General features: G+C 45.5%; 1 protein-coding gene across 1 annotated transcript in view; it reads left to right on the top strand.

The window, feature by feature from the left end:
- Positions 1-512: 512 nt before the first annotated feature.
- Positions 513-25374, top strand: part of LOC147706390 (von Willebrand factor A domain-containing protein 1-like) — a 127734-nt gene continuing 102872 nt past the window's right edge. The window contains exon 1 of the mRNA XM_086929075.1: positions 513-754. Within this exon, the coding sequence (XP_086785201.1) occupies positions 664-754 (91 nt within the window). The 5' untranslated portion in view covers positions 513-663. The remainder of the gene's footprint in view (positions 755-25374) is intronic.

Genomic DNA, 25374 nt, shown 5'->3' with positions numbered 1-25374 from the left:
ACAGACACTCGCACACAGACACATCTGTATACAGACACTCGCACACAAACACATCTGTATACAGACACAAACACATCTGTATGCGAACACAGACACGCTCATACGGATTGACAGACACGCACACATGCGTACATCAACACGTTCACTCTGACACTCAAGCACATCTTCACCACTTTCAAACCAGCATCCACGCACAATCACATCTACACACCTACAATCTGACAGACACGCGCCGAAAAACACTCGGAGAAACAAAACACTCCTTGACGCTGACACCTAGAAAAAAACACGTGTGCACAGACACTGGGAATGACAGTGTCCGAAAGTCACACACACTCATCTGCACACAGACATCTGTTTGGACACAGACACTCACACGACTCCACTCACTGACACACCACACAGTGCTGAGAGGGTACACAGAAACACACACTGACAGACACGCCCCGCGCGGACACACATCTGTTCACACACACAGGCTGACAGTCGGCGCTACAGACACGTGTGCTGCTCACACTCCGGCTGCGCGGTGTCTGCGCGCTGTCAGCATCAGTGCCAGAGGGGGCTGCGCCCTCAGCTGCAGCCAGTGCGCCCCGCACTGCACGCGCTGCACAGAGGCTCCCGCGCACGTCTCAGGGGAGCCCTCTCCAGCCCCGGGCACCCATGGGTGCCCTCCCAGCCCTGCTGCTGTGCCTCCTCCTGAGCGCCCCCATGCGCCCCGCAGCCGAGAGGAGGGACTTCGGGGCGCAGGCAGGTGAGTGCTGTAGCGCCAAGAATCCCCGAGAGTTCGCCAGTTGTATTTGTTTATTTAATGCGAATGTATACAGTGCGAACATTACCCGCAGGTGTCAGAGCGCGTCACTAAAGAACCAGTTGCGATACATAAGGATTTAGGATTACATGCGTTACATAAAAGTCTTGGTTTATAGCGACATATGTAATGTAGATGGACCGGCGGTGGCGGCGGCAGTCCGCGTGAGCCAAAGTGCACCCCAGCCAGTGTGTCACGGAATGTGCGGGGAAGTGTGTGTGTGCAGGGAAACTGCACGCGACCTCAGAGAGTAAGAAACTGCACAGCAATGCAATACGACGGCAGTGTGTGAGTGAGTGTCAGGAGTAAGAATCTACATTAAGTGCGTCGTACTATAAGGGACTTTAATCAGTGCGCGGGGTGTACCCGGCGCAGAACCAGTACATTTATAAGAAACCGTATAGCAAAGTGTGTGCCACAGTATGCAGGGGCGTTATATGACGGGTGTAGGGATTTGCATAAAACAGCACTGCCTGCGAAAAAGTGCAGAGCTACGAACATGTCATGGCAGGGCGGGTTACGAGTGTGCACGGGGGGAGTGTGCACAGTGGCTGCGTGTGCAAGAAGTTGTACAACAACGAGCATGTCATAGTGCGAAGGGCAGTGTCTGAGTGTGTGCAGGAAACGTCTTAGAGTCGCAGGATGCGTGAGAGACAGTACAGCACTGAATATGGCACGGAACGAGTGTGTACAGGTGAGGGGTACACAGAAGATACGGGGGGCGTGTACTATTCATACATGTGCATGGTATCGAGCAGCGTAAGAGGGGGAGGGACACTGCACACAGTTGATGGGTGTGTAAGAACTGTACAGGACTCAGTGAAACTCGCTATGGTGAGGTTTATGCGAGTGTGTGCACTTGGACGCCACACACAGTGTTAAAAGTTGCACAGCACTGAGTATGGCAGAATGAAGGGGTATCGGATAAATGTGTATAGGGGCACCGCTTACAGTGTTAAAAACTGCACAGCACCGAGAATAACACTATGAAGGGGTATAGGGTAAGTGTGTATAGGGACACAAAGGGCACCGCACCGAGTATTACAGCATGAAGGAGTATTATTTGAGATTACCGGAACACGTGTGTTAAAAACTGTACAGCATGAGTATAACACTATGAAGGGGTATTATTTGGGTGTGATGTGCACATGGACACCGCACACAGTGTTAAAAACTGCACAACACCGACTTTACCAACAGGGACATGAATACATAATATTCGAGTGTCCCGGCACACCGCATACAGTGATAAACATTGTACAGCACAGATTATAACACAGTGTGAAGGGATGATACTAGAGTGGGTCGCAGGACATTGCAGACAGGGTTGAAAACTGCCCCGCAACGAGTATGACAGAGTATCAAAGGGTATTATTTGAGAGTGAAGGGACACTGCACACAGTAGATGTAAGTGTGTAAAGGTCAATACATCAATAAGTAGGTAATAGGATGAGGGGTACATGCGAATGTGTAAGGGACAGTGCTGACAGTGCTGTAGCCTTTTATTGTATTGCAGTTAGTTAAATAGCGCTTCATACCCCTGACACATTCTAAAAGCGCTGTGATTCGCCCGGGCTTCCTGGCATCCTTTCCAGGTTCATAGCTGAGAGGGGTTGGTCAGTGCTCTATGACCCATATGGAAGGTGTTGGGTGAGGCGTTAATAGAGTGCAATCAATGCTGCTGTGCCTACGCATGAGGTGTTGTGGCAAGTGTGGAATAGACACCTCTGTGCATAGCTGACATTTTAGGGGTGGTCGGCACTGACAGCGCCATGGAGTGCGTGGCGCTTGGATAGGTGGTGATGGTGTGTGTACCATGTAGAGGCCACCTAGGAGCAAACCGTGGTGCAAGCCTTTGGTGGCTCTGCTAAAGGACCACGGTGCATAGAGGGCACAGGCACCCAGGAGGCGATTAAAGGCACAGGCCATGGACGCACTGTTATACAACCAAGATACAAACTGTGGGTGGTCCAACCAAAAGCGTGAGAGGCACAACCACTGCAGGCACTGGTAACAACCACTGGAGGCACTGGTAACAACCACTGGAGGCACTGGTAACCATCACTGGATGCACTAGAAACAACCACTGGAGGCACTGGTGACAACCACTGGAGGCACTGTTAACAACCACTGGAGGCACTGGAAACAACCACTGGAGGCACTGGTAACAACCACTGGAGGCACTGGAAACAACCACTGGATGCACTGGGAACAACCACTGGAGGCACTGGAAACAACCACTGGAGGCAATGGAAAAAACCACTGGAGGAACGGGTAACAACCACTGGATGCACTGGAAACAACCACTGGAGGCACTGGTAACAACCATGGAGGCACCGGTAACAAGCACAGGAATGAACCACTGGAGGCACTGGTAGCAACCACTGTAGGCACTGGTAACACCCACTGGTAACAACCACTGGAGGCACTGGTAACAACCAAAGGAGACACTGGTAACAACCACTGGAGGCACTGGTAACAACCAAAGGAGACACTGGTAACAAGCACTGGAGGCACTGGTAACAACCACTGGATGCACTGGAAACAACCACTGGAGGCAATGGTAGCAACCACTGTAGGCACCGGTAACAAGCACTGGAGGCACTGGTAACAAGCACTGGAGGCACTGGTAACAACCACTGGAGGCACTGGTAACAACCAAAGGAGACACTGGTAACAACCACTGGAGGCACTGGCAACAACCAAAGGACACACTGGTAACAACCGAAGGAGACACTGGCGACAACCAAAGGAGACACTGGTAACAACCAAAGGAGACACTGGTAACAACCAAATGAGACACTGGTAACAACCAAAGGAGACACTGGTAACAACCAAACGAGACACTGGCAACAACCAAAGGAGACACTGGCAACAACCAAAGGAGACTCTGGTAACAACCACTGGAGACACTGGCAACAACCACTGGAGGCACTGGTAACAACCACTGGAGGCACTGGTAAGAACCACTGGAGGCACTGGTAACAACCAAAGGAGACACTGGTAACAACCACTGGAGGCACTGGTAACAACCACTGGAGGCACTGGTAACAACCAATGGAGACACTGGTAACAACCACTTGAGGCACTGGTAACAACCACTGTAGGCACTGGTAACAACCACTGGAGGCACTCGCGCCAACCACTGGAGGCACTGGTAACAACCACTGAGGCACTGTTAACAACCACGGTATTCAGAAGCAAGAGAGGTACAACCACTGGAAGCACTGATTACAACCACTCGAGGCACTGGTAACAACCACTGGAGGCACTGGTAACAACCAGGGAATAACGCTTGAGGATTCCATCTGGAAGCAAGGGAGGCACAAACACTGAAGGCACTATCAAATACCCAGGGAATAGCACTTGGGGATTCTATTCAAAAGCAAGAGAGGCACAACCATTGGAGGAACCGATAACAACCACAGGAGACACTGTTAATAACCAGGGTATACAGAAGCAACAGAGGCACAACCACTGGAGGCACTTGTAACATCCACTGGAGGCACTGGTAACAACCACTGGAGACACTGGTAACAACTGCTGGGGGCACTGGTAACAACCAAAGGAGACACTGGTAACAACCAAAGGAGGCACTGGAAACAACCAGTGGATGCACTGGAAACAACCAAAGGAGACACTGGCAACAATTAAAGGAGACGCTGGTAACAACCACTGGAGGCACTGGTAACAACCAAAGAAAACACTGGTAACAAGCACTGGAGGCACCGGTAACAACCAAAGGAGACACTGGTAAGAAGCACTGGAGGCACTGGTAACAAGCACTGGAGGCACTGGTAACAACCACTGGAGGCACTGGTAACAAGCACTGGTAACAACCACTGGATGCACTGGAAACAACCACTGGAGGCACTGGTAACAACCATGGAGGCACTGGTAACAAGCACTGGACACAAACACTGGAGGCAATGGTAGCAACCACTGTAGGCACCGGTAACAAGCACTGGAGGCACTGGTAACAACCAAAGGAGACACTGGTAACAACCGAAGGAGACACTGGCAACAACCAAAGGAGACACTGGCAACAACCAAAGGAGACACTGGTAACAACCAAAGGAGACACTGGTAACAACCAAAGGAGACACTGGTAACAACCAAAGGAGGCACTGGTAACAACCAAAGGAGACACTGGCAACAACCAAAGGAGACACTGGCAACAACCAAAGGAGACTCTGATAACAACCACTGGAGGCACTGGCAACAACCACTGGAGGCACTGGTAACGACCACTGGAGGCACTGGTAACAACCACTGGATGCACTGGAAAGAACCACTGGAGGCACTGGTAACAACCATGGAGGCACTGGTAACAAGCACAGGAATGAACCACTGGAGGCACTGGTAGCAATCACTGTAGGCACTGGTAACAACCACTGGTAACAACCACTGGAGGCACTGGTAACAACCAAAGGAGACACTGGTAACAACTACTGGAGGCACTGGTAACAACCACTGGAGGTACTCGTAACAACCACTGGAGGCACTGGTAACAACCAATGGAGACACTGGTAACAACCACTGTAGGCACTGGTAACAACCACTGGAGTCACTCGCCCCAACCACTGGAGGCACTGGTAATAACGACTGAGGCACTGTTAACAACCACGGTATTCAGAAGCAAGAGAGGTACAACCACTGGAAGCACTGATTACAACCACTGGAGGCACTGGTAACAACCACTGGAGGCACTGGTAACAACCAGGGAAAAACGCTTGAGGATTCCATCTGGAAGCAAGGGAGGCACAAACACTGGAGGAACTATCAAATACCCAGGGAATAGCACTTGGGGATTCTATTCAAAAGCAAGAGAGGCACAACCATTGGAGGAACCGATAACAACCACAGGAGACACTGTTAATAACCAGGGTATACAGAAGCAACAGAGGCACAACCACTGGAGGCACTTGTAACAACCACTGGAGGCACTGGTAACAACCACTGGAGACACTGGTAACAACTGCTGGGGGCACTGGTAACAACCACTGGAGACACTGGTAACAACCACTGGAGGCATTCTTCACAACCAGGGTGTTCAGCTTGAGCATTCCTCCCAGAAGCAAGGGAGACACAAACACTGGAGTTATGGTTAAATAACCAGAGTAGACACTGGTAACAACCACTGGAGGCATTCTTAACAACCAGGGTGTTCAGCTTGAGCATTCCTCCCAGAAGCAAGGGAGACACAAACACTGGAGTTATGGTTAAATAGCCAGAGTATACAGAAGCAAAAGAGGCACAGCCACTGGAGGCACTGGTAACAACCACTGGAGGCACTGGTAACCACTGGAGGCACTGGTAACAACCATTGGAGGCACTGGTAACATCCATTGGAGGCACTGTTAGACAGACACTGGAGGCACAGTTAAACAACCAGGGTATAAAGCTTGGGAATTCCACCCAGAAGCAAGGGAGACACAAACACTGGAGTTGTGGTTAAACAACCAGGGTATACAGAAGCAAGAGTGGCACGGCCACTGGAAGCACTGTTAACAACCAGGTTATAAACATTGATTAATCAACCCTAAATCAAGGGAGGCACTGCTACTGGAGGCACTGTTAAGCAACCAGGGTATATTAAACAACCAGGAAACAAACCTTGAGGAATCCACCCAAAGTCAAGAGAGGCACAACCACATACGGCACTCATTAACAACCGTTATATAAACCATATGGGATCTACCCAAAAGCAATAGAGACAAAGTCACTGGACGCACTGTTAAACAACCAGGGAATTCAACTGGAGGCTTCCACCCAGAAGACAGAGAGACACAATAGATGGATGCACTGTAAAACAACTACTGGAGGCAGTGTTGAACAACCAGGGTATACAACTTGAGGATTCCACTCAGAAGCCAGAGAGACACACTCAGCAGATCCACTGTTAAACAGTGAAGGTGACACCCCTTCTGTCCCTAGAAGATACAGAGAGATCGAAATACATGAACACTTAGCAACTACACATAATGAGGAACCCTTCCTCTAATGTGATAACCTGAACAATGAAAAACAAATCTAAAATGTTCTACAGCAGATAACTTACTAAACCTAAGCCAATGTCACACATGGATGATAGATGGAACCTTCAAAATGCACCCCAAACCATTCACTCAGATATACACCATACATACCACACATTGAGTATATCAAAACGCAAATATACTATTCACATATGTACTAATACCTAATAAACAAACAAAAACTTACTACGACCTACTAAACCACATTAAAATGAATACAAACAGCTATTGCCCACATAAAATAATAATATATTTTAAACAAACTGTGATTCAAACCATTTTAAAACATTACCCACAAACAGCCATGGCCATACATGGCTGTTACTACCATTTTAATCAATAGATATGGAGAAACTTCCAACATGGGCTCTTAGGGCCATATTACGAGTCTGGTGGTCCGCGGACCGCCTGACTCGCAGGGGCACGACAGTGGCGGTCATCGGACCACCCTATTATGACCAGGGCAGTCAGGCCATCCTGGGACCACTGCAGCTGCCAGGGATCAGAGATCCCTGGTGGTGGTGTGGCTGTCTTGAGGCCACTATATGCTTGCCAAGCATATTACGAGTTTCTTCACTGTCACAGTTTTCATAGCGGTCGACCGCCATGAAAAGTGTGGTGTTGTGGAAAAAAAGAGGGCCCTCGAGGGCCCCCTTGTGCCTCTGCACCATGGGGCGTATGTACGGAGGCAAATGTTGTGCCTCACTGTGTGCATGCACCCAGTACTTGCATGGCATGGATTGCAGCAGTCCATGCCGTGCAGGTACTGATTATGCTGTTTCCATTGGGCACCACCGTGGGAACGTCAAAGAACAGCCTGTCAGATAGAAGAGAACTCCTAATCTGGCGGGCAGTCAAAACATGGGTTTGGCGGTGCGCGCGGTCCAGGTCTAGCACCGCCAAACTCATAATAGGGCCCAAAGGGTTGCATTTGCAACAAAAACTCAATTTGCCTTTGAAAGAAAAATAAATAAATGATTGCACTAGCATACATTCCTGTCACAGAGGTAGCTAACCACAACAATTAACTTATAGAACGTCCTTTCTACCAACAAAACAAACACAAACGTAGCCCACTAATGGATGATTGTGAAAACATTTGGGTTGGCAGACTGCAGCACACTCAGTACCCCAAATCCCAAATACCATGGTGGAATGTCCATGCCAGAACCATGGCTCAAGAAGCCAAAACCAACAACGCAGTAGAAGGATGGCACAATTCCTTCTAATCCACACTAGGCAGAACACAACCATCACTTTATAAGTTTATAGAAGCCCTACAAAAATAACTAAGCTACAAACAACAACGAAGGGAACACTCAGTGACCCAAATTATTCCTATACTTAGCAAAGAAACCAGTAGAATGTACAACATGCTACAGTGTAAAGGAAACCTCTTTATTAATAACAAAGAAGTGCAGTGCTTAGAATCAAGAGCCAAACCCCTTTTATAAAATAAATATTAGATTACAGAAGGCACAATTAATCCAAAGCATGATCAAAAACTGCATAAAAAACGATTTTTAAATACATAATAAACATATCACTTGTATACAAAAGACAAAAAATATATAAAACTAACATTTCAAATAAGATTGATGAATGAATATATTTTGTATATCAACTGTATAAAAACACAAATTTAACCACCCCTAAAGATAACAAAAATTAATTACAACCCATAAAATACAACTTAACAAATAGCAATCACATAACATTCACATAATTCATAAAATATAATATGCCCCACCCAGAACAAAGAACTTATATTGATTGATTGATTGATTGATAGGCTTTATTTCGACATAAAAAGCTTGTTCAACAATTATAAAACACAACATTTACAACAATCATTTCTTAATTACACAGGAAGGGAGAAAAGGGAGTAAAGTGTTAAAACAGTTAAAACAAGAATTAAATTAACAAGGACAGCTTTCTTGCACGGATCAACCATGACCACTTTAAAAATTTTGAGACACCGCATACAACCAAAGCGGATGTGTCAGACATTAAAATGCGTAGCGCCACTGTGTGCTGGCGGGTGCCTAAAAGTCTACATAAGGGTTTGAGCCAGCTCCTCCTAGGTGCACAGTAACCCGGACATTTGAAAAGAATGTGGGCTACCGACCCTACTCGAGTGGGACAACGCGCACAAAAGGGGGAGGACTGGTGAGAGGATTTCCATCGGGTAATCAGTTCACCTACAGGTAGGGTCCCCACTCTAAACTTAAAATACAGGGCCCGGTTAAAAGGGATGGAGATCATATCTAGATATGGTTCATAAGCCACCACATCTTTAATCCTCACAAAGGCTACAGTGGAATTACAATGACGTGGATCTATAGATAGTCTGGAAGAGACCCAATTCTGATACAATTTCTTTATCATGGCTTTGGGTGGGGTAGTTCTCGATGCCCACGCATCACCAAGCCCTAACTCCACTAATAGCCATTTTACATCCCTCAACCATTTAATCCTGGACCAGCCTTCCATAGCCATGACCTCTGATAGCGCCTCTGCATAGGAAGCTAATTCGGGCACCCGCCACAACCGAGCCCAAAGAAGCAGGGGGCGGCGTTCTCCTACCTGGCAGCCAAGACCTGGAACTCCCTCCCCACCCACCTTCGGCGAACCCAAGACCATCTCTCCTTCAGGAAGCAGCTCAAGACCTGGCTGTTCGAGCAGTAACATACCCATCTCCCCCAGCGCCTTGAGACCCTCCCGGGTGAGTAGCGCGCTTTACAAATGCCATGATTGATTGACTGATTGATTGAGTTGGGCTTGGTCCTTAATCGACCTGCAACCTAGGTCCAATAGCACGGGTACTGTAGGTGTGCTCAGCGGGAGAGCCATCAGATCTTTCAGAAATTTGCTCTCCGATTTTGCTCATGCGTCCAGGTTGCAAAGAACTTATATATAAAGTACTGTTCTATAGGTGCAGATCCTCCTCCGTATCAATGTACTAAAAAACATATAATCCACTAAAATAGAAAAATAAATTCTAAGGCTCCTCAAAAATGCAAAAAATAATGCAAAAATATTGAGATCCATCAAAGCAATTCAAAGTCTTCAAAAACCATTAAAATAAACACAAAAGTGTTTAAAAAACAGATGCTCTTGGAAACCAAAAAAAAGAAAAGAAATCAAAGTAAAAATATTTGTTTATTAGAAAGCAAAACTGATTTCCTTTCAAAATAAACTCAAAATCTAAACATCCACATGGACACCTTGATAAATGAAAACCTGTAAAATAGAAGCTAATGCCCACCCACAAAATAAAACAACTTAAAATTTAGCATATACCGCACACGTAACCAACACAAACATAGCGTACCATAATATAACTTAACAATATATTACTTTTCATTAATTGTAAATATTGTACCTCATTGCACCTTTTACTCTTGCTCCCTCCTTTTCACCAGCTGTCTATTAAGCACTTGCTTTCCTTTACTTGTTTTAGAGCAACTGTCCTACAGAAGTATGTTGCACAAATTGATTGTATTATAACAAATATAATACAAATTGGGGAATTGAATTCCGATTGAATATGTTTTTCTCTTGGGCGCTCATGATTTTTCAATTTTTACACTCCCCATTAGGACCAAATTCCTTCCTGCAACTTACCTTACCCAGGTCCTGTGGATGGCTGGGTTTCCCCATTGATGTGTAATGGTTCAGAGCTATACTTGGCATAAAGAACAGGTGTCATTCAAAACTATCCCTTGCATAAGAAGAGGGAGAGGATTTAATGCTATGCCTGGCATAAAGACAGGGCACTGTCAGAACTATAGGTGGCATAAAGAAAGGGTGTCAATCAAAACTATACCTGGCATAAGGAAAGCGGGTGGATTCAAAGCTATGTCTGGCATAAAGAAAGAGGGTCTTTCAGAGCTATACATGGCATAAAGAAAGGGTGTCATTCAAACTATACCTGGCATAAGGAGAGGGGGGGGGGTTGAAAGCTACACCTGACATAAAGAAAGAGGGGTTTTCAGAGCTATACATGGCATAAAGAAAGCCTGTCATTCCAAGCTATACCTGGCATAAGGAGAGGGGTATTCAAAGCTATGCCTGGCATAAAGAAAGAGGGGCTTGCAGAGCTATACGCACCATAAAGAAAGGCTGTCATTCAAAACTATACCTGTCATAAGGAAAGGCGGGATTCAAAAATACGCCTGGCATAAAGAAAGAGGCACTTTCAAACCTACATCTGCCATAAGGACAGGTGTGCATTGAAGCTATTTGTAATATGAAGACAGGGATGTCACTCAAATCTGTGCTTGGCACGCATGGAATCTCAAGGAGTCCACACCAAATATTAAAGCAATGCATAGTTTGTTGAATCATGCCTGACAAGACTTTATGCTTAAATTCCCATTTCAGACCAGCTGTGCTGAGCTCACAAATCATAATAGATGGCGCGTGCTTCTCTCATGCTGTGTGAGCTGCATTTCTAGAGCTCAGTGCCTGCCTACGCACAGCCTCCTGTCTCTGCTAGCTCTCTCAGCAGTCCTGTCTGGGGTCTATGCATTTCCCTATGATACCAGTCCTGTAGGGTGGGGTATTCCTCATTCATGTGTGAGAGGTCAGTGGGTCATTGTGAGGCCATCGGAGCGATCCCTCACTTGCCACAAACAGCAGGGCTATCCCTTGCTCACAACATCACAAAAAAGCGAACGTAACCCAAGTCAGGCTCTCAAAAGATGTAAACCAGACATCCACCATTTAACTCATTATCAGAAGGACTTGTACGCCAAACTCATAAGAAGGCCCTGAGTGTTGCATTTGCAACAAACACACAATTTGCCTTTGAAATAAATAAATAAATGATTGCACTAGCATACGTTCCTGTCACAGAGGTAGCGAACCACAATAATTAACTTAAAGAAAGTCCATTACACCAAACAAAACAAACGCAAACTTAGCCCACTAATGGATGATTGTGAAAACATTTGGGTTGGCAGACTGCAGCACACTCAGCACTAATGCCACCCACTGGCGTAACGAAAAGGGAGGGGGCCTCCCTGCAGGGTACTTAGGGGGGCCCCCTTCGGTCTCAATCAGGAGCTCTCTGGCCAGAGTGCAGTGCCAAGGGGGCCCCTTGGAGCTAGGGCCCCCCCGCACCGCGTGGACTGCGGGGGCCTGTGTTACGCCCCTGATGCCACCCCAAAGCCCAAATACCATGGTGCAAGTCCATGCCGGAACCTTTCAAGAAGCCAAAACCAACTAAAGGGAGGACCCTAAAGAAGGATTTTCCCAAAAAGTGTTGGGAAGGCCTCACACCCCCCCTAAGTGTCATGCTTCATCATGGGCCATCCCGCGCTCGCAAGAGAATACTCTAGTGGCGGGCAACCCTCTCTGTGATTGGAGGGACTGTTCAGGGAAGCGTCTGAGGGATGGGGGATCCTAAGAGTTAAGAACCCTGTGCACCTGCTTTTCCTAATTCAATTATTTATTAGTCGGTGGTGTAGTGGTGATTAAAAACAAACATGGGACACTTGAGGCATCATTGGGTTTAGGTTGCCTGCGTCCCATTGAGGTCGATATGTTTCAGCCCAACAAGTGCCCACACAAGGGTCTGGGGCTTTCTTCAGGATCTTGTATCTCTCCTTTCGGATTCCCTAAGGATAGTGTCAACATTGACTCAGTGTACCCTCAGTCATGCTGTACCAGTTCCTAATTGCTGGTCAAAGTATGTGGCATAGTCCTAAAAAGACATAAAACAAAAATAAACATTAGTTTATGTAGTGTTATTCAGTCATCAGCCATTGGGATATCTTTTTAAATAGTATGTGAGATGGACCGTCGATTGTCCATCTCGCTTGATACAGCCATGCCACACGTGAGGCAGCACAACTGACATTTCAAAGATTAGTTTTGTCGTGGTATGTGGTCACACACACTCATCATACGTGCAGCATCAGGTGAAAAGGAAAAGTGGAAGTGTCCGTTTTCAAACTCATAGTAGTACACCCATACTCAAATCTTACCCACATTTTTGCACAAGAATTCTTCATGGAGGAACGGGGCGAGGGGATTCTCGTGGTCAAACACTTATAGACAAAGACCAAGACAAAAACAAAAATGGCGCGTCACACGTACTCAATATCTATTTGTGGGGCATATTATCAAGGGATTTATCTCCACTTTTTTGGCTTTAAAAGCCAAGAAAGTGGAGATAGAATTATCTCCCTATTACCTAGCTGTCGCTAACACCAGTTAGCGACAGCTAGTAGGAGATAGCAACCATCTTGGGCCCCGCTTTGCATGTCAGAGAAATTTAGCACTAATGACATGCAAAGTGGGCGTGCCAAGATGTCGGCGACTGGAAACAGTCGCTAACATCGCTATCTCCTATTACCAACTTTTGGAGATATTCGCGCTAAGCGCGAATATCTCCAAAAGCTAACACCTGCCCAGGAGCAGTTCTTAGCCATGTTATCCAATGGGAGGTGGATAACATGGCTAAAAGCATTAGCTCGATAATGCCTGAATATCGCAGATTTTTCAGCGATATTCATGCATTGCGGCCGATTTTTATCGCATTTGCGATAAACCTTGGTAATACCAAGGTTTATCTGCGATAAAAATCGCCGCAGCTCGGCGATAATTTTTTCTCGCTAACCAAAGAATAGCGATAATTATCACTATTGCTTGGTAATATGCCCCTGTGTTCTTATAAAAGTGCAGCGCTTACATGATCACATGCACTACTTTCCCTACTTTGTCAAAGGTCTCGCCCTCATGAGGCACCTATTCTTGTGTCACCTTCCTCTGGCTGGTGCACCGTCTCTATGAGGGGCCATTTTTAAAGTCAAAAGGAACCGGCCCAGGAAATGCGAATGAATCCTTGCGTGCCATTACGTGACTGCACTTGGGGGGATGCCGGGAAATGGAGTATTGCCTAGTCTCTTCAACATATGCAATAATGTATTACGAATTGTGAACAATAGCTTTTTTTGTTTTAAAAATATTTCTTTATTAAAAAGAATATTACTTTTTAAAAAGGAACTGCCTGGAAGATAGATTTTAGAGGGCTGAAGAAACATTTAGCAAACCACAACATTGGGTATATATTGGAATTTAGGGGCCAATTACGATGTCGTCTGGACACTCTTCCAACTGAATTGGTTTTGGAATCTTATCCCACCGAATCGGGTCCTGTGAGTCCTACCGAACGATTACTATGCTTCCGGACATCGTTCGGTCGGACTCGCATAGACTTCAACGAAGGCTCCCATGGACAAAAGGTGTGGTTGGGGAGAACCTTGCACCCGTTGGCAGGCACTCTATGGTGCCTGCCACACTGTGCATGTATGGACAGGGAGTCCATGGTCACCCAACGGGCCCAATTCGGAGGGCCCCTGGTGAAGGGGGGCCTGCTATGGGCCTCCAAAGTTAGATTCTGACAGCCGATCCGTGTCGGCATAACCGAATCGGAAAGGCTATCCAAATCTGACATCCAAATCGCTCTGCTGGAAACGCGGTCCGTAGACCGCTACAATTCGTCTCCGTTACTCCCAATGCCTTTCGGAACCGAGTTGGACAGTTCAAACGCTTTCCAGCAATTGTAATCGGTTGTTGGGAACCGTGTCGAGGTGAATGCTGACGTAGACTGTGAGTTTTGTACACTACATGCAGTCAGTAGAGCCCAGGCACAAGACAGAATGCTACTCTGTATTAATGTGGGTGTGATACATCTTTTTTGCAGTGCCAGTGGCCATTACACAAAACCTCAGGTCGTGGCCCACAAATTTCAGACCCTGAGATAGGTACATATTTCAGACTTTTTGGAGTATACAAGTAGCACCAGTGAACATGTGACTGTTGCAGGTTTCTGGGTTGTTCTGGTAAAATTTTGAGTATTGAATTTTTCATGCGAGAATATATATAAGTGTATCCTCACCAGTGAAAACAAACAGAGCACGTGCAAATGCACATACAAACGTCTCTATCTTTATATCTTCAAAGGGGAATATTTTTCCCATGATGTAAAAACATTTTTGCCAACACCTTTGCCATTTGAGGGGGCGGGATGGGGTCTTTTCCACTTCTAGCACTGGATAGGTATTTAGGGGCAGATTTACAATAACTGGTGCATCACTGCATATCAGCAGGTATGCGCCAGTTATTGTGCGTCATGGCTCCGCCACCATGAATGCGCTGCATTCACAATGCAAAAATACCAGTTGATGGACAGAATGCAGAACAATGTCATACATTCACCCCAGTACAGAGATCTGTTGTTTTTGCATTTGTTTTTGTTGTTTTTGCATTCCCAATGCAGCGCACCGTGGGGCAAAAACAGACAGATCTTGTAGGTTTCACTCAGCCACTTTTAGGAGGTGTTCCTGTACCGGAACGCCCTCCCTACGCAGGAACGCCTAATTCTGGCGCAGGGCTTTACAACGTGACTCATCTCCCAGATGCGCCGGTGCTGCGTCACAAAAGTGACGCAACGGTGGCGTAAAAGAGGCACAAGGGACTTGGAAATCTGCCCCTAGGTCCTACCGTTGACACTTTTACAGAGTGGGAAATGATCACAGACGACTTTGTGAATACCCAAAAATGTGTATGTTTGCGGGTTTTGACAAACACACAAGCCATGTATTTCTTCCAATGCCCAATCTTCACCAATGTCCTAGCACTGCTCAAAGATTTACTCACACAAAACACTTTGTGTGAGTAAATTCTTCGCTCATTGCAAAATCAACAATTGAGAATAGCAGAAGTGGTGTTGCAATTGTCAAGACGCCTCTTTGAGCCTGTGTAAGTCACATTTTCAAGCACAAATATTCTGAGTATTGGGCCCAAAGTGTTCTGTTAATGGAATTCTCCAAGCACTGTTTTAATAATTCACAGTTGAACACAGTTCAGAGAGAGACCAGTGGTGGTCCAAACTGGACGTAGGGTCTAAGGCCACCCCAGAAGCACAACGGGCATTGAAGTTGGCTTGCACTTGAAGTACGTCCATGATGAGTACCAACCCTCATTGGCTTTTGTCTTGAAACTTGGTCGCGGTCAACATTTTGGCCTGTCACGAGCTCTAATAAGACCCGAACCAGTCACTAAAATCTCAGGGGGACCAACCTGGAATGGACAACTGGGATATTGGGTTAGTGCTGAGTCACAGCATCAAAGACTAACCTCAGCGGGTACGTTAGGGCTGGAGAGATCATTAAAATAGCACTGGAATCAGCGTTATCGACTGCTGCCATCTTTGTACTGCCCTAAGGCCTTAGAGTGAGGATAACAAATCTTTACTCCAAAGTTGCCATAAGAATGCAATAAACAATTTATAAAGCACCTAATGATATTGTAAAAATAAATAATATTAGGGCATTAGTAGTCTCGCAGTGATAGCCCAATGGCACTGTGAGGGCTGGGATGATGCAGACTCACGCCTGCTGTCCTAGAATACCGTTTGAGGTTCATCAACCCTCTGGTCATGCAGAAGAGTCTTCGGTCAGTTCTCCCCAGCAAGGTCCTCATAGCTCCTCAACAAATCATTCTGTTGAGGTGAGCTAGACTCAAGCGTCAGCCTCTGGGGACTTCCTGTTTGCCTTCCTGGTTAAGGGCCTGCTCCAGTTATTCACCAGGTGGTAGCTCTTCATCTGTTTCCGGGGCAGTCAGCATTTCTACAGAGTCACAGGCCTATTCCTGGCCTTGAGGGAAGCAGCAATAAGCATGTACTCTCTTGTAGCCAATGGCTGTCTGGGCTGGTGCACTGAGGCATCTTCCAAAGTCTAGATGAAGTCCAACAACTAGTTGGATGAGGCCAGCATTTATCCTCCTTTGGAGGCACTGGTGGGGGGCACATTAGGGAACCGGTAAGAAGTTATAATCCAAAGAGTCATTATCGATGATCACTCCAGCAGCTAATGATAAAAGCATCCTTGCTTTGAAGCCATCATCCTTTTCATCCAATGGGAAAATAGCAGAAGCTGTGTGGTTGACCTCAGTTCTCATAGGAATGCACATGCATTGACCTCACTTGACATAGTACAGTTATTGTGTTAATGTGTAGTAAGTTTAATGTGTTTGGTAAGTTCTCACTGGCCAGAAGAGAATTAAGTAGCAGACTGCCCAGGATCCTGAACATTACTCCATGCAGCTGTTCCTGGCAGAGTTTCCTCAGTGGTAAGGACCGCCAGTGTTATTTTGAGAACGAAGAGGGTTTATGTCCACAGTAAACAGCAAGGACTCGCAAGATGGACTCCCCACATAGCAGTGTGTAGAAACAGAACTGTACACTTGGGCCAGCAAATACTTAGAGGATGGGCGTCTTATCACTCTAAGCATCAACAGCTTTCATTGGCAATGGGCACCCACTGGGCAGAAAGCGCCAGTGCCCGGCACCCCTAATTACCTGAGCTGTTTAAAAGGTCTTTCACATAGGATCAGTCCAAGAAAACTGGAGAATGAGGTATTTTCTGTAACATGTCCTGGTGATAATTTCAGAAAGAGGACTGCCATCTTCTCGCAGAACATCTTGCGGTCTGTCCAGAAGCCCAGTTTAGTAGCCAAAACAAACCCAAAGTACCACACCAGTATTTAAAGGCAATAAGGGGCAAGTGACCTTATTCTGTTAGGGTTTACATCCTTGCAGTCCCACCAGAGTGCATCTTTGAGACCTCTCGCCTTGGGGTGGGGAAGGTTGGTACCAAAGGGACACCCCTGGCATTTCTGGTAGAGGATCAACAGTCCGACAGCTCTCCTCCACTTGTATTTCCCAGATGCAGAAAACCCCTACATGGGCAGTGTTAGGAGTCAGCAGCTCACATATAGTCGCTTTGGCCAAATGGCACATTAGATCAAAGGTGAACGTTCTTTTACTCTTGCTCATGCCTAGAGAGACTTTTCTGAAGGTGGCCAATGGAATCTAGTCCAAGTCTAAGTCCTCCACGTGATGATTGGCAACATGCAAGGACCAGCACTTGTATGTGTAGGTTCCAGTAGCAATGGACAGGTCTTGTGTGAATATGTTTGTGCAGTGTCCCGCCATCCAGCTTTTCTGGGAAGAAGTGGGTAGGCCTCTGTCGGAGATGCCAGGTAAAGAAATAAAGGTAAGCATGGTGATTGGTGCATTGGTGATTTTTGGTGTGAAGGAGGAGGAAGGTGTTATCACTAACATGTATGGAGATTGAGAGCACTTATTTTCACTTTAATTTTATTGGCATAAAGAGAAATTTGCTTGAAATGGGTATTACCTGTACCTCCAACTTAGATAGAATGGGCCAGGTTGGTCCAACGGATTAATAAACTCGACGGTAGTACTCTTGCCCGAGAGAGGGCAGCGATGCAGAAACCATTGCAAAGGTGGTGGAAGGGTAGATATGGGAAAAAATATCTGGGGAACTGTCCGATGATTAAGACCTAAAAACCAATACATAAACACTCCCAGGGCCATCACGATGAACTAATTTTTGTTGGATAAGGTCTTGCTCAGGATTGCGGATTGAGCCTCTATTAGTGCTGCTGCCTGTTGCTTAATAAGGAAAAAATACAAAAGAAAGCACAAATCCTTTGTACTAACAGCTGCCCTCATTAACAGAACCCTATGATATGGGTTCCATTAAAGAGATGGGATTAATGTTTTTGCAGAAACCTACGAGAAAAGTTAAAATAGGCTACATGCTACATCGATTGGCGACTGGCGACTAATCTCCTAAGCCTCTTGGTTGCCAATCACAAGATGGAGCAAAGGAATGGATACCCCAAATCAGAAGCCAAAACACCCATTCCATACATGCCTTCCAAACATCTGCCATGTCAGAAGGGGTGGCAGGCATCGAATGCTGACTTGGCTACACAGGGAGAAATAATGGTACCAACTTTGAGGCAGTCTCTACCCAGGACCAATGGATCACTTGGGATTCCCTCCTGGCATCCTGTGAATGTGCACGAGGCAGCAAGAATCCCTGGAGGTTCACTGAGCCTTTGGGCAGGATTGTGTAACTCTGCACACTTTAGAACCCCATTAATCCTTAGGATTTCTTCTGTAAGTAAGTAAATTGATACTTGTATAGCACACTGCTCTACTCACCCGCGAGGGTGTCAAGGCGCTTGTACAATACCGCTGTGGAACCCATCCTGGCTTTCCCTGTGAGGCGTCCACTCCTGGGCACCCCTAGGGTGAAGGCCAGGCATCCTTAGCGTTGTGGGGGCCATTGTGGAGATTAAGCAAGTTATTGCCCAGAGTTGGAGAGTGGGACTCCATGATTGGAATAGGCACTGAGGCGAGAATTATAAGGTCCGTGGAATTTTGAGCCCAAGACCCTCAGAGACGGGAATTGAACCCTGGTCCCGGGCTAGACCTCTGAATAAGGGTTTGCGCTCTAACCATTGAGCCACACTTCTCCACTTCTGTGGGATGTGCACACAGCACTTTCATGCGGATAGTAGCAGTAAGGGAATTCCCAGGTGTTTCTGCACCTCAGGGACAAATGACAACATGAATTTGGCCATTACTTCTGATGGATGTATATCCTGAATATCAAAATAGAATATCGACAGGTAAGTCTAGATTTTCTATACATAGCTGCACGTAAATGTATCTACGCGGTGAACATATCTTAAAGGTATGTAGATGTGGAGTTAGGAATAGTAAATCTGTACTTCCCTGTATGCACTATATTACTATATGTTGTCCCTTGATACTCTGTCCTCGATAATCTTGCACCACAACATTGTTGTTGTCGATATATTCAGTAGTACAATTTTTTGTAATGATGGCCTCCATTTGCTATGCATCACTCTTTTTGTGCTCCCGGAAGCCCTTCGCTGCTGCTCACAGCTGCAAATAATGACCTGCTGTAGAGTCCCTCCTGTACCAGGGTTTGCAGAGATCCCCTCCCTGCCAGCTCCAGGTTCCACCAGGCCTGCGTGCCTGCAGAGCTGACAGGCAGAACAGAGACATCAGCAGGGTGATGAGGGCATACTTGTCAGCTCGACTGATTTAGGAGCCAATTGTTGCTTTTTTGGCATAAAGCCAGACTACAGAACTATCTGAATCATCCTCCTACTGCTTTTTGGAAAGCTGTGGCTTGTTAAAAGGTGAATCTCAGCTCCCTTGGCAGGAGGAGAAATACCAGCAGGTCACTGAATGCTGTGCAGTGTCTTGAAATGCAGGCATCACAACTCCTGCAGGATTTAATACATAACTTCACTGCACCACACAGGGGTGTCAGTGCCCAAAGGTCACTTATATATGACTTTACTTGCATTTCTCGTGCACAGCTTTCAACTCGCATGGTGCCACAGTGTGCCACGTGATATTGACCCTCTTCACATACTAACACAGTGAAGTGCAGATATTGCAAGGTGAGCTCTGGCTGAGCTGGAACCCCTGCAGAGTGAGTTTCCAAGGGTTTCAGCTCATCTTTGGATGCTCTGCACTGGCATGAGCTTTGGATTTTTTGGGGAGGGAAGGGGGATACGGGCAGGAGGGTCTCAGTGCTTCTTAGCCAGTGCTCGGCACATGTCGCCTGCTTATATGGTAAATATTTTTTAAGAAGCTGACAGGACTGGTTGTGACCATGTCTGGGTCAGAAACGACATGGTCGGTTTCTATGATCCGGGTCCCATAGAATGTGATGTGATTTCCTGTGATCTGATAGATACAGCACATTCCTGCCCTTTTCTTTTGCTTTAGGGCAGAACATCAGGAAGGTCCGCGGCCCTGCCCTATGGCAAAAACTCATAAATGAGGCCCTCAATGTTCTCTACATTGTGGAAGTGATTGTTCTAGCTTCCACTGTCAAACACCAGGTGCCACATTACACATAGTATGCTGTGCAAAGAAATGATGGATGGAATGCTGAACAAATCAAACACAAACATTCACCACCAGTAAAGAGATCGGGTTTAAAGCCATTGTTTTTTTGCTCATTACGCCACCCCAGCTTGGACCCAGTCATATGCAAATCAGTCTTAACCCTGCTCCTCATGGAAACAGTCCAGCCCGAACTGCCAAGCGTGGGTCCTCCCATGACTGCAGACAAGCATCCTGGGACCGGTTTCAGGGTATCAGGACTCTTAAGCATGTACGCCATGAGCCGGCAGGGACAGTAAGCCCCATAGAAGCAAAAACAACACTCACAGTGCAGGCATAAACTGGTGCATTAGTAAAAGGGGGTTGAGTTTATGAAGCAGTCGATCTGCCTATCACTGCAGGCAGCAACGTAATAGGATACCTAGTATGACGTGGGCATACAGGCAAATTATTTCTTCAATTACAAGGAGCCACACCTGCATACAAGTAATTTAATACTCGCCAAAGAGTGCATCATATTTCAGAAGGGTCACCCCTTCTGTCATAATAAAGTGCCTGGGTGAAGCTAAAAGTAGGCACAGGTTGATGTTCACGCAGATTCCTTTTCAATTACCGTAATATAGACAGAGCCAAGGGAGCAGATACACCGACTGTGGTCTCTTGCCGCCTGAACATTATTGATTCTACCGAACATTGTTAACGCAGATTCTTTTTTAATCACCGAGACACGCTAAGGGAAAAGATATACCGACTGCGGTCCCTTGTCACTCGAATATTAATGATTCGGCTGAACGCTACTCATTTCAGAATTAATTATCAGCAGAAACGAGCACTAGACTTTCAAGCAGCCATCCCGGTTCGATACCAACAACTGCCTTGTTATTCATATTAGATTGTATGTGTGGCTCCTGAAGAAGGCGTTCTTGTGAAAACGCCGAAACGCGCGTCGAAGAGGACTATAATTGCCCGCCACTGTTCTATGTATTAATAGTGTCATTTTTGTATTATATTGATTGCTTAGAATAGGTTATGTGTCGCATTTTATTATGTGTTAGAATTTTAATGTTTTTATCTTGAGTATATATACTTAATACACAAAATATTTTGTACTTTTCAATTTATTGTGTGCTTCATACTTGTCGTTTTCTCCCTGGTGATATTATATTTGATGCCTCTTTTCACATTATCAACCCATATACACACACTTGCTATTTGCAGAAGAGAAAGCATGCTGATTACATATAGATTGACCACAGCCAATGTAGGCCACCATTTTAAGATGGCTCCATAGTTTGACACCGTGCCTTGTATGAACTATTTAATTCTAGGTGAAGCCAGGGATCTTTTGCTTCCTTTCCTATATAAATTGTAAATCATACGTTCTTATATAGCGCCTTTCACCGTAAGGTCTCAAGGTGCTTGCTTTGGGAACCTGTCCTGGCTTTTCCCTGCAAGATAACCCCTACTGGGCACCCCCAAGGTGAAAGCCAGCCATCCCATCGCAGTGGGGCCGTAGTGGAGATTAAGCAAGCTATTGCCCAGAGTTGCAGAGTGTGAACCCATGATTCGAGTAGGCACCGAGGAGAGAATTATCGAGTCCGTGGACATTTTGAGCTCAAGACCCTGCTGCGTCGGGGATTGAACCCTGGTCCTGGGTCTGACCTCTGTGTCCGGGTCTGCCTCCTCTAACCGGTGAGCCACACTTCTATATGAAGATGTATTTTCTTTTCTTTGTGATAATCATGGAATGTTTTAATGAGGGACATATTCATGAAAATACCTGCATAGTACAGGCTGGTCCCTATATCTCATCTTGTTGCGAATAGTGTAAGTTTGAAGGACGCTTAGAGAAACCCCTATTGTGAGAAGTCCAGAGAACCTAACAAGCACATTATTGTATCATCTTGCTTTCACCTGATTGGATAGTCTTATGAAACCAATGTGTAGTTGTTTTTACATTGTTAGAATTATGTTTTTTTGAGTTACTGCAATTTAGATTAGAGTTCAGACTGTTGTTCGATATAGTTTGGAGCAGAGCGGACGATTTAGAGTACTCTCTTAATGAGAGAACTGACTTTTCTTTGTCCTTCCCTTTGGTGTCTCTTCCTCTGATTTAAAAGGGTTTGACTTGATTTGAACCGCATATTTGATGCATTCATAGTTACTTATTAATCAATACTAACTCAGATTTTTGTGTTTTGTAAACTTTTAGCTTCCAATAAACCTTCATGGCTTGAAAACTATAATACTCTGGGGCATATTTACAATTAAGTGGTGAAGCGTGTCGGTAAGCCAAGAAGGCTAACAACTCGCGTCGTCTCTTTACTAGAATATGGTGCCGCCCTGCGTTTCCCTCTGCGCTGGCGCTAACTTTAGCTGCCTAGCGCCAAGGCTGGCACCCTCACACCATAGTGCAAGGGTGCCTGTGCGAGGGGAAGATTGTTTATGTGCAGGAAGGTCCCCTTTCCTGCACATATTACAAAACAATCTTTAAATGCCGTTTCGTACCTTCTATGTGTCCCGCTTAATATACACACATAAAAGTTGCAAAACTGCATTTTTTTTTAAATGATTGTTTAGGTGCAGGGAGGGAGACCTTCTTGTGTTGCACAAGGCAGCACACATGGAAAAATAAAAAACGAGGAGAAATAAAGCATTTGTCCCGTTTTGCCTGGTCTTAATTTTTGCCCTGCCTCCTATTTACGCTGCCCTTGTTAATAGGGGGCAACTGCATAATCAATGGGTTTTGCAGTGGAACGCCCACAGCAACACCCATTGCCTGCCCCTTTCACGGTAACTACAGTGTGAAAAGCTGCTTTATTCACAAGGCAGCGTCAGCCACGTAGAGTGGCTTGGCTTAACGCTGCCTTGTAAATAAGGCGAGACCCTTATTGCCACCACAACGTCACTGAAAGTGATGTTGTGCTGGTGATAGGGGTTTGTAAATATGCCCCTCTCTGTTTTCCTTGTGGAGCCTAATGTGCTTCACATTTATTGAATGTATTGTTTTGTTGAATGTCAAGAACAAGTTCCCTTCTGGGTGAAACTTTGTAACATACGAACTTTCAAACACAACCACTCATACAGACAGGAGCAAAGAGGAAAACTAAACTAAAATTAGACAGCTTATTCAATATTTTTTTAAACATATCTTCTCTTGTCATCAAAAGCATAGTTTAAAAATTACACAGTTATACAAAATAAAATCACAAAACTGGCAATACAAGTGGGAAACAAAATTAAAGAATAAATGAAACCTATTGTCATGAGATAAATACAACAGTCACAAATATAATCAGACTCTGGCATCCAATTGATCTTTTACAGTCAGAGTTGTTATTCCATGGACTTAAGGTACTTAAACTCAGTAAAGTGCATCGACGCGTTTCGGTGGGCATATATTTTAGGAGCCAACACCTTCTTTAGGATATAATAATAGAATCCCACACAAATAAAATCTCATAGAAGGATCACACAGGATCTCACGCTCTTCAAATTATGTATCCAATGCCACGATGGTGGCTATCTTTGTTCCGAAAGACCTTAATTCCGAAAGAAACTTCCTTATTTTGGTTTCACAGAATTACGCCTTTTCCCGTGGAAGGCACTGTTGTATGATCTTAAAAACGGTCAGTAACTGTTTGACCGTACATCCAATTTAAAATGAGCCATTTATTGAAATATTAGACGATATGTTGGGTTACGTCGTAATCCCACTCATCTATTACATTCAGCCGCCAGCGGTCTGCTGTACATCAGAAACGCTGGAGTCCGGGCGTGTGCCTCAGAAGGTTAAACTGTCTAATTTTAGTTTAGGTTCCTCTTTGGTCCTGTCTGTATGAATGGTTGTGTTTGAAAGTTCATATGTTACAAAGTTTCACCCAGAAGGGAACTTGTTCTTGACATTCGTCTTCTTGGTACTCTACCCTTTTGGGTCTTGGGGTCCCTCTCTTTTATTAGAGGTGTATTGTTTTGTTGACCAAGCTCAGTTATGAACCTCAATCCAGCCAATAGTGTTTTAAGGTCCCTAGATTTGCATTCAGAAATGTGCTAAAATGAGCAGTGCTAATTAATGGCAGCACTCCTGTTTTACTACTAGAATAGTGGTAACTTTGCTAGGTGTAGGCGCCACAGAGGAGTGTACACTTTTCCTAGTTATAGGTAACCAGTTTTATAACGTTTCAACGGTGCTACAAGGAGAAGAGAACCACTTTCCCTCTTCTAGTTAGGCAGATGCCACAAGATGCTTGAGACTCCTTAGCACACGTTTTGTATACACTGTTACAAATATATACATGTGTTTCCACCATATATTTCGCACACAAATTAAATTCTCATTCCTTTTATTCAGGGTTGGTTGTTGTTTATTTCAGGAGACGTCACAGCCGACACGTGTTTCGTCGTTTTGGGGAATGTAACCCCCAACTTTTTCAAGGCTATTCTCCAATCTTTCTTTTGAGGTGATAATTCCAACCCTCAAAGGGGTTCTTGTGGGGATGACGTGAGTATAAGGGAATCTTCATCCATGTATTAACCAGAGTATTGGTTCAATATTTGTCAGCTTTTCGCTGTATTCTTCTAGGGAGGTTTATTCGCCCCTTCTGCTACTTCTATGTTGCAGTGACATAGAAGTAGCAGAAGGGGTGAATTATCACCTCAAAAAATAACAAAAGAAACATTGGAGAATAGCCTTGAAAAAGTCGGGGGTTACATTCCCCAAAATGACGAAACACGTGTCGGCTGTGACG

The sequence above is a fragment of the Lissotriton vulgaris genome, chromosome 7 (assembly GCF_964263255.1).
Source record: "Lissotriton vulgaris chromosome 7, aLisVul1.2, whole genome shotgun sequence".
Taxonomy (NCBI): Eukaryota; Metazoa; Chordata; class Amphibia; order Caudata; family Salamandridae; genus Lissotriton; species Lissotriton vulgaris.
Note: the sequence above shows the minus strand (reverse complement) of the source record. Positions and strands in the feature narration are given on the sequence as shown.